The sequence below is a fragment of the Blennius ocellaris genome (genome assembly GCF_963422515.1).
Source record: "Blennius ocellaris genome assembly, chromosome: 11".
Lineage (NCBI taxonomy): Eukaryota > Metazoa > Chordata > Actinopteri > Blenniiformes > Blenniidae > Blennius > Blennius ocellaris.
In genome coordinates, this window is record NC_137660.1 from 15020267 (window position 1) to 15038077 (window position 17811).

The 17811-nt window shown below is 40.8% G+C and overlaps 3 protein-coding genes across 4 annotated transcripts; 2 read left to right on the forward strand and 1 right to left on the reverse strand.

The window, feature by feature from the left end:
* The first annotated feature begins 5813 nt into the window (after window positions 1-5813).
* On the forward strand, window positions 5814-12398 carry unc45a (unc-45 myosin chaperone A). Its single transcript, XM_080504269.1, has 19 exons — window positions 5814-5940; window positions 6020-6212; window positions 6854-7029; window positions 7119-7208; window positions 7326-7493; window positions 7917-8085; window positions 8214-8384; window positions 8515-8686; window positions 8779-9079; window positions 9160-9254; window positions 9349-9490; window positions 9633-9773; window positions 9978-10105; window positions 10186-10252; window positions 10355-10468; window positions 10556-10671; window positions 11243-11360; window positions 11442-11597; window positions 11696-12398. The coding sequence occupies exons 1-19, from the start codon at window positions 5917-5919 to the stop codon at window positions 11981-11983; spliced, it is 2829 nt and encodes a 942-aa protein (XP_080360395.1). The 5' UTR covers window positions 5814-5916; the 3' UTR covers window positions 11984-12398.
* Window positions 12399-13036: 638 nt separating this feature from the next.
* On the forward strand, window positions 13037-14952 carry rccd1 (RCC1 domain containing 1). 2 transcript variants are annotated; one of them, XM_080504535.1, is made up of 8 exons: window positions 13037-13256; window positions 13344-13538; window positions 13715-13874; window positions 13964-14085; window positions 14156-14260; window positions 14341-14508; window positions 14601-14630; window positions 14763-14952. In XM_080504535.1, the coding sequence occupies exons 1-8, from the start codon at window positions 13058-13060 to the stop codon at window positions 14921-14923; spliced, it is 1140 nt and encodes a 379-aa protein (XP_080360661.1). In that variant the 5' UTR covers window positions 13037-13057; the 3' UTR covers window positions 14924-14952. The 2 variants fall into 2 exon arrangements, with proteins under 2 accessions (XP_080360661.1, XP_080360662.1); XM_080504536.1 differs by having other exon boundaries at window positions 13156-13256; window positions 13456-13538.
* Window positions 14953-15094: 142 nt separating this feature from the next.
* Window positions 15095-16719, reverse strand: cib1 (calcium and integrin binding 1 (calmyrin)). The gene is made up of 7 exons (XM_080504537.1): window positions 16584-16719; window positions 16266-16300; window positions 16064-16163; window positions 15750-15903; window positions 15556-15674; window positions 15369-15457; window positions 15095-15264 (listed from the first exon to the last, which is right to left on the reverse strand). Exons 1-7 carry the CDS (start codon window positions 16632-16634, stop codon window positions 15243-15245), a joined length of 570 nt encoding a protein of 189 aa, XP_080360663.1. The 5' UTR covers window positions 16635-16719; the 3' UTR covers window positions 15095-15242.
* Window positions 16720-17811: the final 1092 nt, after the last annotated feature.

A 17811-nucleotide genomic window follows, 5' to 3' on the forward strand; every position in this document is an offset into this window, starting at 1 on the left:
AAGTCAATCAACCTGAGTGGATTGATCCTGTGTCACAGGGCTCGTACCTGTCCATGTTTTCCTCTGTGTGCAAATCCATGATCATAATCCCCTCACTATACCAGGCAAGGACTATCTTCCTTCACATTACCTCAGGGCGGTTGGATAATAACGTGGCACTCACATTTCCCCAAGACTGACTGGAGAACAACAGCCTCAATGTCAGAAAGGAGTAATATTTCTCAGACAATCTGGGTCTGGAATAAAACCAACATGAAAGTCTTTGTTAATCGGGGATAGCCTGGAGGAGCTGCAGCTCATGTGACAACTAAGATGCTCACATGACAGCTTATTGACTTAGCACCCAGAGATACAGTGTGCTCATTAAGCGCAAATAAAGGGGGGGAATCATCCACAGTCACCTGAACGTGCAGTTGAAAGTTACTGACCGGGAAGTGGCTCCTCTGTAAAGCTTTAACTTGAATGACTTTTGTCAGCTATCTTGGAGCAGTTAGCCAGCTCAAAACAAACAAATATGCCCTTTAACTTTTTGAAAACTAAGACACAAATGGGTCAGCGCAACTAAACACATCAACACATTGCCTGTATTGTCGCCAAACTTTAATCAGCCCCGATCACTCAAACATCATGGGATATCACGGTTGTGCAGCTAAATGAGCTAGCCGGGGCTACCAGATGTGCCTTCAAGTTACATGAACTCGTCGCGTTTGATTTAAGGGTCTGACAGGCGTCAGTGAAGTTGCAGGTAAATCTGGATGCACGGCAGCAGGTACAGCCGTCTCGCAGCGCCGCGGCAGATTTATGGACGAACCGTGCGGACGGCACCAAGTACAGGCTGGATAACATTTGCACAATACGTGGCTGATATTCCCTGGCTAACCATTCCAGTTTCCATCTGAACCTCCGATAAACAGTCCCGGACGACCTTGGAAAGCCGAGTGTCGGTGAATGAAATGAGAAAATCTGACGTTACCCATCAGAATAAGAGTGATCCGGAAGAGAGCGGAGCCCCGCGGTGGACGTGCTTTCAGCTCCGGGCTGACAGATTACCTACTGAGTTAGCATTTAGCTTAGCAACCAGCACCGTGCAGCTACCGCAGAGGCTCATGGGTAGAGAGGAGCTGCGCACTGAGCAGCTTGGACGGAGCTCCAGATGAATTCAATTAAAACTGGTTTGTCTTCAACTAACCAGGTTTATCTTTAACGGATCTAATATTCAAATAACCATTTTTATCTTTTAACTACCAGGTTTATATTTATCTACAGAAAAATACATCCAAGCCAGGTTTATCTTCAACTACTGGGGAATACATTAAAACCATGTGTATTATTAACTAACCAGATTTATCTTCAACTACTGGGAAATACATTAAAACCATGTATATTATTAACTAACCAGATTTATCTTTGACTACTGGGAAATACATTAAAACCATGTTTATTATTTACTAACCAGATTGAGCTTCAACTACTGGAAAAATACATTAAAACTATGTTTATTATTAACTAACCAGATTTATCTTTGACTACTGGGAAATACATTAAACCTATGTTTATTATTAACTAACCAGGTATATCTTTAACTATTGGGAAATGCATCAAAAACATGTTTATTATTAACTAACCAGGTTTATCTTTAACCACAAGGGAATAAATTAAAAACAGATTGGTCTTCAACTACTGAGAAATACATGAAAACCATGTTTATGATTAACTAACCAGAGTTGTCTTTAACTACTGTAAAATAAACGGAACTATGAGAAGCTGTGCACTGACTAGCAAATCTTAAATTCAACTTGAAAATTCCAGAGGAAATTTTGTGTGCCTCTCTTGACTGATCTCAGCATCTACCTGGCAACAGACACTGATCTTCTCTGATCTTGTTTAATCTCCATGAGGTGCCTCTCCCTTCCGCTTTGTATGGGACTTTTTTTTTTTTGCAGTTTTTTGTGAATTATTCAGAAACAGTTATTCAGTGATTTAAGTCCCAGCAACTTATTCCCAAACGTTTCACATGTTTTGATTTGCTGTTTGTGTCTGCGCTCACATTGGTGCAGGATTACTTATGTGACAAAAATAACGGCAGAAAAATAATAATGAGATCAAATCATTGAGTAGGATAGTAATCTTTGAGGCTTGCCAGTAAGGCAGGCACAAGAACTAGAACTTTATGTTACTATACTATTTCAAATAAATGAAAAGATGACACTGGCCATAGAGTAAATTTTACTTAAATTTTGAGTGGGACCAAATGTCATCTGTTGTAGAGCATTGTGAATTGTAATGTGTCTGAATGGTGCTAGAGAATTGAACTTGCCTTGCATATGGAGAGATGAGAAAACCCATCAATGAAATGTATATTCATGTTTTTTCAGGCATCATTTGTAGCACTTTATGGAAGTACAGGTATATGGCAGGATGAAATTATTCCACACTTTATTTCATCAGGACATCATTGGAATTTGCCATCTATGAGTAACATATTATAGGAGGATGAAGAGTAATAAGTCACAGGTTAGGTGCGAATGGAACTGTGGACTCATTATAAAATAAGCTGTGAAGTGCTTATGAATATTCCATTCCCTTCATTTAAAAGTACTTGACATATATTGATGCTCTCCCACAAAGCACTGATTCATCTAGAGTGGTCAACGATTAGTTGTCACAGTTTTTTTTATTACCAATAACATTCTGGTTTCCCATATGGTATTTCATTTTTTGGGAACTTTATTTTTATTCTTAATAAACATAAGGAACACAGTACAGAACATTCCTAGACAACATCTCAGAGAGTGAATGACGGTGCAAGGCAAACAGGGAGGCACTTTGAGACCTTAAAAGCAAAGTAAAACGAATGGGTGGAAAACAGTTAAGGTGAGTAATTAAGACAATACAGCACAGAGTAGGGTTCCCTTTAGTTAAGAGGATATGTTGGTAGCCATCTCTTCAAAAAGATATTAGACTTTAGTTGTAATTGAGCGGTTAAAGCCTCCGTTCTTTACACCTCTCTCAGCTTCTGTTTCCACTGTGCCACTGTAGGATGCTGTGGATTCATCCGTTTTATTGTCACCATTTTCCTAGCAGACATTAGGAGCATATGTAACAGATGCTTTTGGTCACTGCTGTACTTATCTGTATGGGCTAGATCAAGAAGAAACTGACTTGGGGTAAATGGGAAATCAATTCCCAGAACTGTGGCCACCTCGTTCTTTACCACCTTCCAAAAAGGAAGCAACACTGGTCGATCCCAAAATATCTGCGAGTGGTCACCAACCATTTTACATTCTCTCCAGCAGTATAATGCATCTGGATCATCTACAAATTTGGAAACCACCAAAGATGTCTTAAAGAACCTTGTCTTCATCTTCCAGTCAATCTCCATCCAATTGTTACTATTAATAACCTTGTGACATCCAGTGCATATTGTTTCCCACTCATCATCCTCAATTATAACATTCAACTCCAGCTCCCATTTAGTTTGATATAAAATGTATTGTCTGATGTGTCCAATAACAGATTTCTGTTTATATGGGAAACGTAAATCTCGTTAGGGTATCCAATTTTTAATTATATTGATAAAGTTATTTTCTAAAAGTGTGTCTATGTAGAAAATGTAACAATGCCACTGAAGTTGAGTCATGTTGCTGTGCTATTGATGGATCATCCAAGAACACTTTGTGTGTTTAGGGAAACAGGAGATAGCTACTGCTTCAATTATTAATTAGTTTACTGTGAGGGACTTGAACAGATGGTACTGTTTTGGTTTTGCACCAGTCCTAAGAGACCAATAACTTTCATCAGATCTACAAAAACATTCAAAGTGTATTGATTAAGGTGTTCAAAAGTGTTATTTTCCAAGTTTTAAAATAGGTTGGGTTCCAAAAAGTACACCAGTAATGATAGATCATGGCTCTAAAAACATAATCTCACATAAAACAAAGTGGTGATACAACACAAATGTTTACACAGCTGCTTTCCACGTCATTTTCAGAGCGTGTCTCTTCTTTTTGAGACTGATGCTGCTGAGTCTCCTGTAGATCCGCTGTGTATAAAGTCTAACCTGCAGGGCATATACACCAACTGCACACGCTGGATATTTGAGTGAATTAACAAAGCTGGAGTGGTAATATGAGAGGATTAATAGGTGTACCCAAGCTCAAAGCCTAAAGAGAACACAGCGTCACCACAGCAACAGAAGACAACAATAGCAGTTGTAGTAAATGAGAGCTCCTGAGGGAACGATATGAAATACCATATCAGGACACTTTCATTCAGAGGTTTTAGTGTGAGGATGTTAAATGAATGAAATATGCAATTTTGACAGATATTTTCCATTATTTGAAATGTTGATATATATATTTATTTAAAGTCTTTACAGTTACCGCTTCAATATGAAAAATGTACATTTACATCAGGCGTCTTCTGCTCTTCAAGTGTATCATGCACGTGTGGGAAGTGTTTTGTATTTATTAGTTGTTTTGTGTGTTTCAGATGACATTGGTTCTCTTTTTGTGTGTCCACATGGTTTGTTGATTTGTGTTAGAGGTCCTTCTTTCATGTGTCCATAACACAAGTGGCCACATGTGGCTACAATCCAATCTGAGCCATGGGCCAGTTTCCAAAAATATTAAAGCTAATGGTTTCACAGGTAATGACAGAATGATGGTAATTCTAAGCATATTTCAATCAGATATGAGTTTAAATGACCCCCTTACTGAGTCTACTTCATGGTGGAAATGATCAATGCATTCATATTGAAAAATCAGAGCTCAAACTTTAAAAATTACAGTGTTCTTGTCATTAGAATAGCGATCAGAACTCCCTTCGTCCTTTTGATGGATGGAATCAGTTACAATTTGGTCATTTGGTCCACAATGATCAAAGCTTCTTATCCCTGTTATAGGCTTTTACTTAGTCCACATTTATTGAAAACCTCTTTTTGTGTGACCTCAAATGGGTCACTCATAATTGTCCAGTAGCTGTGGTTATTGGATTAATCTTTAACCAGACTCAGCCTAATTGGTCCCTCTAGATTCATGACAAATGGATGGTATGTGATGGAACTACTGCACAGCTTTATCCTTAATTATGTGTCACAATTTTATTGTCTAAATTTATGTCTTCTACTTTCATTTGTAAAAGTTAATTAATGGCATACTAAATCTGATCCATGAGGAGAAAGTTGGCAGGCTGTGATATATATCTTATCATCATTATGTAGGTGATTATCCATAAATAGAAGCATGAGTCACTCTGTCAACTGTTTTTCCATAAGAAAAAAAAACATATCAGGAAAGTAAATAAACATCCAGGCCATCTTCAAAAATAAAATCTCTTTAACAGCTGATAATATAAATAAATTGCTGGCTTTCATGACGCCTCTTTTCGTTTAATGTGGTTTCTATTGAGTAAGCTTTTCTGACATGCCTCCATATATGCCTTAACCAAAAAGATTTTATTACAATTTTTTTTTTCATAACTATACTCATAATGTTTGGTATGTTACAACAATTTTAATTGGAGTTTGTTTTCCTTTGAGGAACCAGTAGCAACTTTGCTGGGAGTGAACCAGGCGAAACTGAAAACAGCGAGTACAAATATCCTTTATACATTTACATTTCACCTTTGTTATCTGATTACACCTCAAAGCCTGTATTTCCGATGTGTGTGTGAAGAACACAGAGAGAAAGGTGGCGATGTGGAGCAGGATGCTCTGGCTGCTTGTTTCCTTTTATGGTGATGAAGCGTGCGCCTGAGGGGCGGGGCTACGGCGTGATACGTCCTCAACGTGCTTCGGACTCCCGGAAGTTTAGTAAGATGTGACAAGTTTGGCCGAAACTATCGGCGTTTCTATTCATGTAGACTGAAAATCACATATTAATTAGTTACCCGTTACTGCCTGCAGCATCGTGGAAGATGGGTGAGAGTGTAACAGAAAAGGTAAGGCAACTACAAGCAAGCCACTTAGCATTGTTAGCTTCGGATGCTTGATGCCATCCTGCTCACCTCTTTATCCCAGGACCCCGCTGCTCTGCGGGAGGAGGGCAACTCCCTGTTCAAAGCCGGGGACGTGCAGGGCGCTGTCTGCTGCTACACCAAAGCACTGAAACTGAGCGACAGCCAGGGGGAGAGTGCTGTCCTGCACCGCAACCGATCAGCCTGCTACCTGAAGCTGGCGGAGTACAGCAAGGCAGAAGCTGATGCTTCCAAAGGTCTGACAGTCGCTATCACTGAGGGAACACACGTGTTTTCATTGGCAGCTTATTGAGATTCTCGACGATATGTAGTCAACCTTTGCACTTAACTCCTCACCACACGATGAAACATTTACCCGATTTACTTTCTGTGTAAGAAGTGAATATCACTTTCTATGGTTGATATGGGCTGTAGCCAGCCTTGGGATTACTGATGTCGTTACTCCCTATTAGGGGAGTAGATAGACCGACAGCCACACACTCGCAAGTAAATACTTGTGAAACTATAGAGCTAATAACTGAATTCATATTCATAAAACACATTGATGAAAACTGTACTTTGCTACTCCATAATGCTCAGCCCACAACATTGATTCACCCCAAACGAGGATACCGGGTTGATATTGTCATTTGTCCTAAAAAGGAGTAAGCCATAAAGGAGCTTGTTTTAATTTAATATGGTGGATGTTTTCTACAGAAATAATACCATTAAATTGACTTTTATGTTTTGACATGAGGCATTTTCTTTACTGAAAACAATTTGAAGCTCTTTAGGAAATACAAATGATTCTTGATATTATTACTTTTTACATGAACTGGCTAAAGATTTGATTCAGATATTCATTGTAAAAGTTACTGCTGTTTCGTCTATCTTTCAGCACTTGATACTGACCCTGGTGATGTGAAAGCAAGGTTTCGGAGGGCCCAGGCTTTCCAGAAACTGAATCGACTTGACCAGGCCTTTTTGGATGCTCAGAGATGTGCCCAACTGGAGCCCAACAACAAAGCATTTCAGGACCTGCTCAGACAACTGGGAGCACAGATCCAGCAAAAGGTGAGGCCATATTAAACAAGTCATTTACTTGTTTGTGTGACTTTGTGTGAAACTGTCACTTAAAAACTCTTTCCTTTGTTACCCTTTAGTCAGCACAACTGAACTCCACAGATGCTCGAGTGCAACAAATGTTCTCTCTTCTTCTGGATTCGTCTGCTAAGGACTCAGATCGACAGAAGGTAAACTGCTCATAAGACATTTTTTTGCAATCCGCTCTTAATGTGTTTGATTTGTCTCCATTTGTTGTGGCCCGTTGGCGTTGCGTCAAAATAACGCTGGTCTTCAATCATTTTCAGGCTGCACAGAATCTCGTGGTGTTGTCAAGAGACCAGGCCGGAGCCGAGCAGATCTTTCGGAATGACGGAGTGAAGCTGCTTCAGAAGCTTCTTCAATCAAAGCTGGAGGACGTTGTTCTCTCTGCACTCAGGACATTAGTTGGGTTATGCACAGAGCATCAGTCGAGAGTAAGTAATGATATCCATAATACTGTTTTGCACAGTTTGACATAGAATCATGAATTGCGTCACAGAACGTGGGAAAAACTAATATCACAGAAGAAAGAAATGGACTTAAGATCAGATAAAGTAACAATGCATGCTGAAAACGAATGGAAGAAAGTCAATAAATGATGCATTTGCAGTAAAAAGTGATAATTTTCTAAATGCTGTTTTTCTGTCTCATCTTTCAAAGATATGAGAGGCAGTGGCTATACACTGCCATCTCTATTTGTATGATTGCGCCTTTTTATTCCCGCGCAAGTCTTCTTGTTTATGAGTGGACGATGGTGTGGATCTAAATGTACAACAGACCGAATTCACCTGTCAAGTAACTGTTTAGTCAGTTGCGTTGCAGTTTTCTACTGCTGACGCGCACTGTTTTATTCGCAGACTATGGCCATAGTGAACGAGCTGGGGATGGAGCAGCTGTGTGCAGTAATGGGAGCAGGAGCCTCCACTGTGTGTCTGGCTGCCTGCCACCTACTGCAGGTGATGTTCGAGGCTCTCACAGAGGGCATGAAGAGAGAGATCAGAGGGAAAGATGAAGCCATACTTCCCGGTGAGTTTGGAATTTGTAAATGTTCATAATACATCCATTTTGTTTTTTAGCCTCAAACAAATACTTATTGTATGTTGCTTTGCTTCTTGTATATTTGACGCTAATCTACTTTAATGGATTCACCACAGAACCATCCAAGGAGATACGGTCAATGTTGCGTCATCTCTTGGAAATGTTGCCATCATCTAATGTGTCGGGGGTGGGTAGAGACGGCGCAATCAACCTCTTAGTCAAACAAGTACCCCGCAAGTCATTGAAGAACCCAGACAATTCCCTCACCTTATGGGTGATAGACCAGGGTAAAAACACACTCTTCTATATATTTTGTTTTTACTTCTTTGTGTTACCATAAATGGATATACAGGGCACAATTTTCTCAGGGATTACTCCAGCCAGAGGTTTGACCTGCTTTTACTTGCTTTCTGGCAGGGCTGACGAAGATCCTGCGGGTAGCTGGGACTGTACCCGAGCTCTCAGATGGGCCGACTCTTACAGACAACACGCAGATGAGCTGCTCCGTCCTGCTCAGCAAACTCTACGATGACCTAAATGGCGACAAAGAGAGAGAGAACTTCTGCAAACTATGTGAAGAATATGTCCAGTGAGTGTACCATAACACTTGTGAGTCACGCGTTTAATCAAAGCAATTGCACTCATTTATAGGATTAAAATTTTTTGTTATTTTCTGGGTAGGCAGCACTTTGGCGGAAGTGGCCTGGAAGCCAAGCTGCGAGCTATCCAGACAGTATCTGTGCTCCTTCAAGGACCGAGCGACGTGGGTAACCGAACACTGGAAATGTCAGGAATGATGGATGCAGTGATCACTCTGTGTGCCTCCGAAGATGTGACTCACCAGCAGGTAGCTGTGGAGGCTCTTATCCACGCTGCAGGCAAAGCCAAGAGAGCCTCCTTCATCACAGCTAACGGCGTGGCACTATTGAAGGACCTCTACAAGAAGAGCGAGAATGACAGGATACGTGTGCGAGCCCTGGTGGTAAGTAGTGCAGGCTGGTGGACTTGATAACTTTTCGAAATGGAGTCAAAACTAATGAGCTTGTTCAAAATATTATGCAGGGTTTGTGCAAGCTTGGATCAGCGGGCGGAACAGATTTCAGCATGAAGCAGTTTGCAGAGGGATCTACACTTCGTCTTTCTAAGCAGTGCAGGAAGTATGTTTGATTTTTAACCTTGGTATGGATCAAGAGAGACGTATCATGCTTGATTTATATACAAAACCACAAATACCATATCTCTCTGTTTTAGATGGCTATGCAATGAGTCTCTGCCCCCAAATTCCCGACGCTGGTCCGTAGAAGGTCTCGCCTACCTCACTTTTGATGCTGATGTGAAGGAAGACTTTGTGGAGGACAAGGACGCACTCCTGGCCATGTTTGAACTAGCAAAGGTTTAACACACCATTGTAAACATGGCGCGAGGACAATAAATACAATTTATATGAAGTGTTTGACAGCCTCCACTAAAGATGAATCATTCTGGAGATGGCCTGACGACACTGACATTCTTGTATGTTTTGCATATCCCTGCAGTCTGAGGATAAGACTGTGCTCTTTGCGGTGGGCTCAACGTTGGTGAACTGCACCAACAGCTACGATGTGGAGAAGCCAGACCCCCAAATGGTGGAGCTGGCCAAGTATGCAAAGCAGCACGTGCCTGAGGAGCATCCCAAGGTACTGTTAGGATATTCCTCATTTATATGTAAAGCTAACTTGCCACAGCGCATCTATTTATGTTTGTATATAGCTCCAATACTTTTCATTGACGTGCTTTCTTCCTATTTCATGTATTTCTAAAGCAGCGTTGAAAAATAGGTTTCCTGCAAGTATTTGCATTTAAAGAATAGCAACCTATCTTGTCTTACTTTTTTGTCTCAGGATGCACCTTCATATGTAGAAAAAAGGCTGTCAAAGCTGCTCGAGGCTGGTGTTGTGTCTGCATTGGTGTGCATGGTCAAACAGGAGAGTCCTGTACTTACTGACCCTTGCAAAGAATCGATTGCCAGGTGGGAAAATAGTAATTGGTCTTTTTTTTTTCCACTGTTCTCTCTTTGGACTCTGTGATTAATGTCACTTTCCATGGCAGGGTGTTCTTATCTTTGGTGGAAAGACAGCAAGACAGAGGCACAGTGGTGGCACAGGGTGGAGGCAAGGTAGAGCCCACTGTCAAATCATCTTAGCTTAACCTGCACACTGCTGTAAACACCCAGCGAGAGGAGCTTTAAATGATTTATGCTTGCTGTTCTGCTCCACAGGCTCTGATTCCACTTGCATCAGACAACACCAGTGCAGGAAAAATCAAAGCTGCACAGGCCCTGGCAAAAATAACCATCACATCCAACCCACAGATCGCCTTTCCAGGAGAAAGGGTAAAAATGCAGAGTGCAGGCAGCAATAAATTACTTCAGTTGAAAGGAAGAAAATACCCACTGACCTTGTTTTGCCTTTTTTGTCAGATATATGAGGTGGTGCGCCCCCTGGTCAGCCTTCTGAATCTTGAGTGCACCCTGCTGCAGAACTTTGAAGCACTGATGGGCCTCACCAATCTGGCCGGCATCAGCGAAAGACTCAGGTTGGCCACTAGGGGGAACTCTCTCCTTAAACAACATTTACAAGCAGGCAATTTACAGAAGGAACCTCCTCTATTTTATAGTTGTTTTTTTGGTTTGGTTGTTTTCTCTTTTTTTTTTAAGTTAAACTTAAATAAAGACATCACTGTGATCAAGTTAAATTCATCGTTTTAATTACGTAATTCTTTCACAGAATGACAGATCATCTTTAGAAACTCCTCAAAAGCTTTTTGGATTTTCTCTAAAGCTCACTCGCAGAAGTGGTGTACGTCTTATAATCATGTAGTTTTTGTTCATGAAAAGTCTTGTGGAACAAATAAATCACTGGGGCGGAGGCATTTGAGGTTACAAACGGCGAGATATTGACACCTTGAATTCTAGCTCTAGTTTGAAAGCTCCATTAAGAACAAAATCCAATAACTAAGGCATGCTGGGTTCTCATATTCATATCTATTGTTTTGTATTTTGTTTTACTATTTCCAGTGCTTTAAATCTTTATTTGTACTTTTTTCTTTTCTTTTCTTTTTTTAAACAGTGCACATTATTTTTTTTATTTCCCGTGACATTCCACAGACAAAAGATCATCAAGGAGAAAGCTGTTCCCAAAGTCGAAGGCTACATGTTTGAGGAGCATGACCTGGTCCGAACGTCTGCCACAGAGTGCATGTGTAATCTGATATTAAGTACAGAGGTAAGACAAATGCTGTTCGTCAGCTGTACAAACATGCGATGGGGAGTTGACCGGTAGGTTTTTTTTCTTTCTGGTTGGCAGGTGCAGAAGCTGTACTTGGCCACCGGAAATGATCGCCTGAAGCTGCTGGTGCTTTACAGCGGAGAGGAAGATGAGCGGCTCCGGAAAGCTGCTGCAGGAACTCTGGCCATGCTGACTGCTGAGCAGCCTGAGCTCTGTGTCCGTATCCCTGGAACTGTAAGAAACGTGACTCCGGCAAAATGTTCAGACTACATTTCTGCTTTCCTCTCTTTTCAATGAAATAATTCCCACTCTCCTTCTCTCTCTTTTTCCAGACCACCCACTGGCTTGAGATTTTGCAAGCTTTGTTGTTAAGTGAAATATCTGACCTACGTCACCGTGCAGTGGTCATAGTTCAGAACATGATGCAGGCAGACAAGAGTCTGGCTGAGACACTCATGGAAAGTGAAGCTATGGAGATTCTTACTGTGCTTGCAAAGGGAGGAGAAGGAACCCCGGACACTGTCTCCAAGACTGCGCAGAACTGTCTGTCTCAAGCTGTGGAGTACGGCATCATCAAAAGTAGACATGGTCAGGAAAGTGACAAAGGAACCGAGCCCTGAAAACACAACTGCAGAGAAATATTGACACAATTAGGCAATTTCACTTTTTAGTCAAGAAATAGATTCCTGAAATGCTCAAGTGTCTTAAAGGCCTGTGAAATGCAAATGTGAGACTTTGTGAGATGAAACCCAGCAGATATTCACATAAGTGTGTTGTCACAAGTGTTTTTACTGTTGATTTACATTATTTGTGTGTTCATGCACTTCAGACATGTTTCCACTGCAACACATCTCCTTTTTACATTCTTTACTACAAATGACCATTCCATCATGTGTGCAGATACTTTATTTTTCAATTATTCTCACAAATAAGTTGTCCATACTTTTACCCATATATTGTTTTATATTTTGCTGTAACCAGAAACATTTCTCCCACATTATCACATAGTTTTGATTGTAAAGGTCATTTCATTATTCCTGCTATTAAAATTCAATTTCACTTATGTTGTGCTAATTGTATACAGCTTTTTCCACAAGAATGAAAAAAATCTCAATTTGAACCTTATTTTTGTATGAATCATGTATTATACATAATGCAATTTATTAGCATAATATGAGGTAATAAGGTGTATTATTCCTCATGTATACATGCTAAAATATGAGGAATAATGAGGTTATTTATTATGCTAATAAATTGCATCATGTATACAAGGATAAAATAAATGTTATCTATTGAGACACAAGTGATGTAGAAAAAAAGCTCAGTAATTGGCTAAAATAGATACATCTTTGTCGTCATAAACACACGCTAAAGGCGCATTCATGAATAAAACAGCCAGCCCTAACCATTCAGTAAATTTATGACATTTAGCAACGTTCTTCTGTAAAACTAATAAAGCTTTTTTAAGTCATGGACCATAAACTTACACAAAACACTGGTCAGTGTGATGTAAATGGGTATTCTGAAAATTCACTAAACAAAATTTAAACGATTTCGTTCCACCTTTTCTTTACTTCCAGGTCAGCGTGGGGTATTGCGCAATCCCACGATTTACGCATGCGCACGACTTACCGTTTGTGTTCGCGAGTGTTGAATCTTGCGGACAACTGCGCTCGCGCTCCTCATGCGTTGCAATGCGCTGGTTCGGGTTCGGCTTCAACGCATTTGGACAGATTTGTGCCCAGGATGAATCAGTTCAAGAAGAATGTGTCGACACGGTGAAAGTTATTCATCCATCAGAGCTAAGATGTCACGTGGACACAAGCGTCTGCCGCCTAAAAACCAGCCGCATCTCAGCAAGTTGGAGCCGAAGAGCATCTTTACACTTGGATGGTATGTCCCAGTAGTAAACTTTTTTAACATATGAGCGGTTCATTATTCAACAGACACCAACTGTCGCGTTACTTCCTCTGTGTTTAGGGGACAGCTGTGCGTGTCTGGCAGGGTTCGGCTCGTGCGTCTGCACAGAGAGCCGCGGCTGTAAAGATGCATCCATCAGTGAATCGCACCTCACCCTGGTTTTTCTGGACAGGATCGAGTCCTGGGATCTACAGAAGGAGGAGGAAACTCCGGCATGGAGCATGGACATTAAACCACAGTCAGAGAGTGCCGGTGGTTGGTATTTAAATACAATAAGGTCCTGCAGTGGTATAGCGGTTTGCATTAGAGAGGTTGTTTATTATTATATTTTTGAAGATGATCCTTTTATTCTTGATCAGACCCCTCTGTTGGTCTTGTTTTCTCCCTTACAAGTTGTATGTTTACATCCCTGCTTACACTTTGTGCCACAGATGTGACCCTCCCTTTGGTCCCTGGAGGTTATGTAGTCTCAAAGTCTCCTTTCTACCACACTCTGTCTCCACACCTGAAAGCCAAGAGTCTGGCGCTGGGTGCGGAGCATGCCCTCCTTCTCTCTGCGTCAGGAGCCGTTTACTCCTGGGGACTTGGCAGGTGGAGTTTGAATATACACCATCTTTAAAGATTGGGCTTACCATTCACAACGTGGCCTCCATCGAAATCTTAATTCTTTCCTTTGACAGCCATGGTCAGTTGGGTCACAGCAATCTTCTTTCCGAGGAAGAGCCCAGAGCAGTGGAGGCACTCTTGGGGATGCCCATGAGCTCCGTGGCTGCAGGAGGCTGGCACTCTGTCTGCATCAGTAGTAAGTGCCAACTAAATAATCAAATAGCAAAGCTTAAGCAAGAAAATATCTTAAATGACTTTCTTCACAGGTGGGGGTGATCTGTATGTGTGGGGCTGGAATGAGAGTGGCCAGCTCGGACTTCCGTCACGTTGTCTGAGAAAAGCATCTCTCCAGAAAAGTAGCCAAAAAGCAGGTTTGTTACCCTATTACCACGTGCTCTCAATTGTTTTGTCTTGAAACAAAAATCTTGATTATGATGACTGTACTGAACAGGAGAGCTGTGCCCACACCCTACCACGTCTTCTCACGAGGAGCTCCAGGAAGAAGAAAAACATGAAGTGTTCATATCAATCCAGGCATTCCCAGCTCTGCTGGATGTCACTCCACCATGTGAAATCCGGTCGGTCAGCTGCGGCTCCAGGCACACAGCTGCAGTAACAAGTAAGAAATGTGCTTTGACAGTGGCCTTGTATTGATCCATATTTTGGTGAATCGACGAGCTTGTCATCCCTACTTTATATTTTACATTTCAGTAAAAGGTGACCTGTACACGTGGGGATGGGGTAAGTTACATTTGACATACCAAAATAAGAAGTGTCCTCATAGCGGCTCAGATAAATCACATGTAAATGCAACAGACACACTTGTTACATAATGAGTTTCTCTGTCTCTCTGTCCTTGTATAACCATTTCAGGTGAGTATGGCCAGCTTGGACACCAAACATTAACCAGCGCTGATGAGCCCCAGCGTGTGGAGTTTTTCACAGCTGAGCAGATGCATGTGGTTGATGTAGTGTGTGGAACATGGAATACTTTCGCTGCTGTTGCCAAGGAGGAAGAAGGTCGCTCTCAATAACAAAGAGGGACTCCCCCCCCATAATTATCGACAATGAACTTTGGACAACCAGGAAGTGTAAATGAATCACGTTGGATTAAATATGAATTTTGAAGAAATCGTGTTTATCTGCTTAGACTTTTTGTAAATCTTTTAATTTTTTTTCAGATAATAAAATAGTGGTTTTATATTTCACAAATGATACATAAAACAGTTAAGGCAGTAAAATCCACAGGTAGCTATAATTTAAGGCAAGTTTCTAAAATTGGTCTAAGTTGAAATTAAAGAGCACACTTTGAGAATTAAAAAATGATGCATTTCAAAACTCCACGAGATGTCTTCAGAGCACAATCTTGAAAGAACTGTTGAAAAACCAGAGAAGTTGGGATGAAAAAAAAGTTCATTGTATAATGAAAAGGTGCAAGATGTATGTTATAAAAGTGTGATAACTGAGGGTTCTAGTCACCTGACAAAATCTGGAGATCTTGAAATGACATGCTGAAACTCTGACAGGTTTACAGTTCCATCTTTGTCAATGTCCGACTCTTCGAGAATCTATATGACACGCAAAGGAAATATCTGTCAGCAACATAACCGTGCCGTTGCAATCCGTTTCAACAAGCTTCCCAGAGAAGATGCCTCCGCACACTTACATTGTCGATGAGCTGCCTCATTTCCTCAGTGGTTAGTCTTGTGTCGTCAGTCTCACCAGTCAAACAATTAACCAGTTTCTCCAGATCACCACGATCAAGGGTCCCATCATCATCAAAGTCTGGACATACCAAATGAGTTATAACACTGGTGGTTTTACATGCACGATTAATCCCAATTTGAACAGTTTATTTACCGAATATACGGAATGCATAGTGGGACTTGATCTCGAGGGTTGCGGAGTCACTGAAGGCACTCAAAAGATCCAGGAAGTCTTCAAATGTGAGGCCTCCGTCTTTCCGTTCAGAAGTTGAGAAGACATGGCATATTCTTTTCCTGAAAGGGTTGGACTGTGCCGGGCATGAGTCCAAGGGTCAATACATGTTATCAACACATCTTTCTGAGCACAAATTAATGAACCTACATTTGCAATGTGAAAGCAACAGCAAGACTTATGGAATACAATCCATAAGCCAGTTTCCTCTATTTTGCTGTCGGGTATCTTGTTACCTTGAGCTCAGGAAGAGTGAGAATCCTCTCCATTGGTACTGGAGCATTTGGGAGATCTTTCTCATCTTTAGTTTGCAGTTCAGTGAATCTCTTGTGAGCACTGAAAACGAAATAAATAATAGTGAATAAATAATGTTTGGAAAAAGTTCATCATGCGGTGGGTTGAAAAGCTTTCCTAGATATTTAACTGGAAAACACTTACAGAAGTATTTCTTGTTTGGTGAGGAACGTCAACTCCTAAAGGTGAAAGCATAATCAAGAAAACAACAATCAACCAACAGTGAGCGACCATTTAGTTTAGAACAAGTCCGACAACTAGACACGAAAATCACATGAATAATTTAGTGAGTATTATGTCAAAGGTGGGTGTTAGTGTTCAGCTGAGGCAGCCATAATTTAGTGATAGGGGTTTTTACAGGGCGTTAAAACACACACACACACACACTGCTGCTCACAACTTTAGCAATTAACCTAACACCAACCCTAAAAAGAATATAAGATGTCGAGGTTCTGTGCTTACTTGATATTCCGACAGTGAATCCTTTCCGAGTTGACTCGCTGTAGTCCCCATGCCGAAGTTTTGGACTCGTAAATGTTGCTTTTTTTAATCGTAAATAGTTGGTTTCCCCCGCCTCGGAACTACGGAACAGCGAGTGTGTTTTTCATCTCTTCCTTCCGGTTTCTGATAAGCGCGCACACGTACTGCAACGTAACCGTTTCTATGGTGACGTACTGACAAAAGGCTTCACGAGAGGGTGTGAAGAGGGACGTGACAGCGCTTAACTGGAGTTTTTCTCATTTCTTTTTTGTTAAGGTTTATTTCTCTTTCTTAATGTTTTGATGCAATGGCAATTTAGTAAGAATTATTATTGTATTCGGTCGTTCATGTTTTAAGCAAAGCAAATGTATTTACACCATTCAGACTCAAGGCAAGATAGTCTTTAACAAGGAAATAAAAGAAATACTGTACATTAAAACAAGGTGATTAAGAAATGCATTGAAACAAAATGAATAAAAAGGAGAATAAATGAAGCAGACACTTTACTAAGATAAAGGTAGTAACATATGTGAAATCTATTGTTTAATGGAAAGCCTGAGCAAAGTGAGTGAGTCGGCATGCATATTCAAGGAGGCGAATGGTGCTGAATGTTGCTTCTTCTTGTTTCTTTCTGATTAAACAGAAACATCTTTAAACATCTTCCTGAGGTCGCAGGAATCTGGATATTTCATACTCTACAAGTAAATGTCAGATGTATTTAGACCCAAGACCATTCAAAGCTATATAGACAAGAAGATTGTGAATTCAATCTGTCTACTCACATGCAGCCAGTGCAGAGATTTTCCTCACGTGTGCTTTGCTCTATTTGAGTTGGTGAGAATGCTGGCTGCAGCGTTCTGGATGAGCTGCAGTTGTCTAACAGGTTTTGAATGGGGACATGTAAACACACATGTATAATAATCACGCCTATTGAAAATTAATGCATAAATAAATCGATTTCTCTGAATCTTGCTCAGTCAGACAATTTTTCAGATGTTAATCTTTTATTAGGCTTTGTTCTCTTTTTTAAAGTATTTTCTGGACAAGTTTTGTTTTCATTAAGTTAATAAACCCCCCCCCCCCCCCCCCCCAGTTGTCTCTTCCCTGTGTCCTCTCCTCCTTACACATCTTTGGTGCCGTATTACAGACCCCCAGACATGATCATTCTGGTGAAAATAAAAAATTAAACTAATGGGCTTGCATGCCAGGG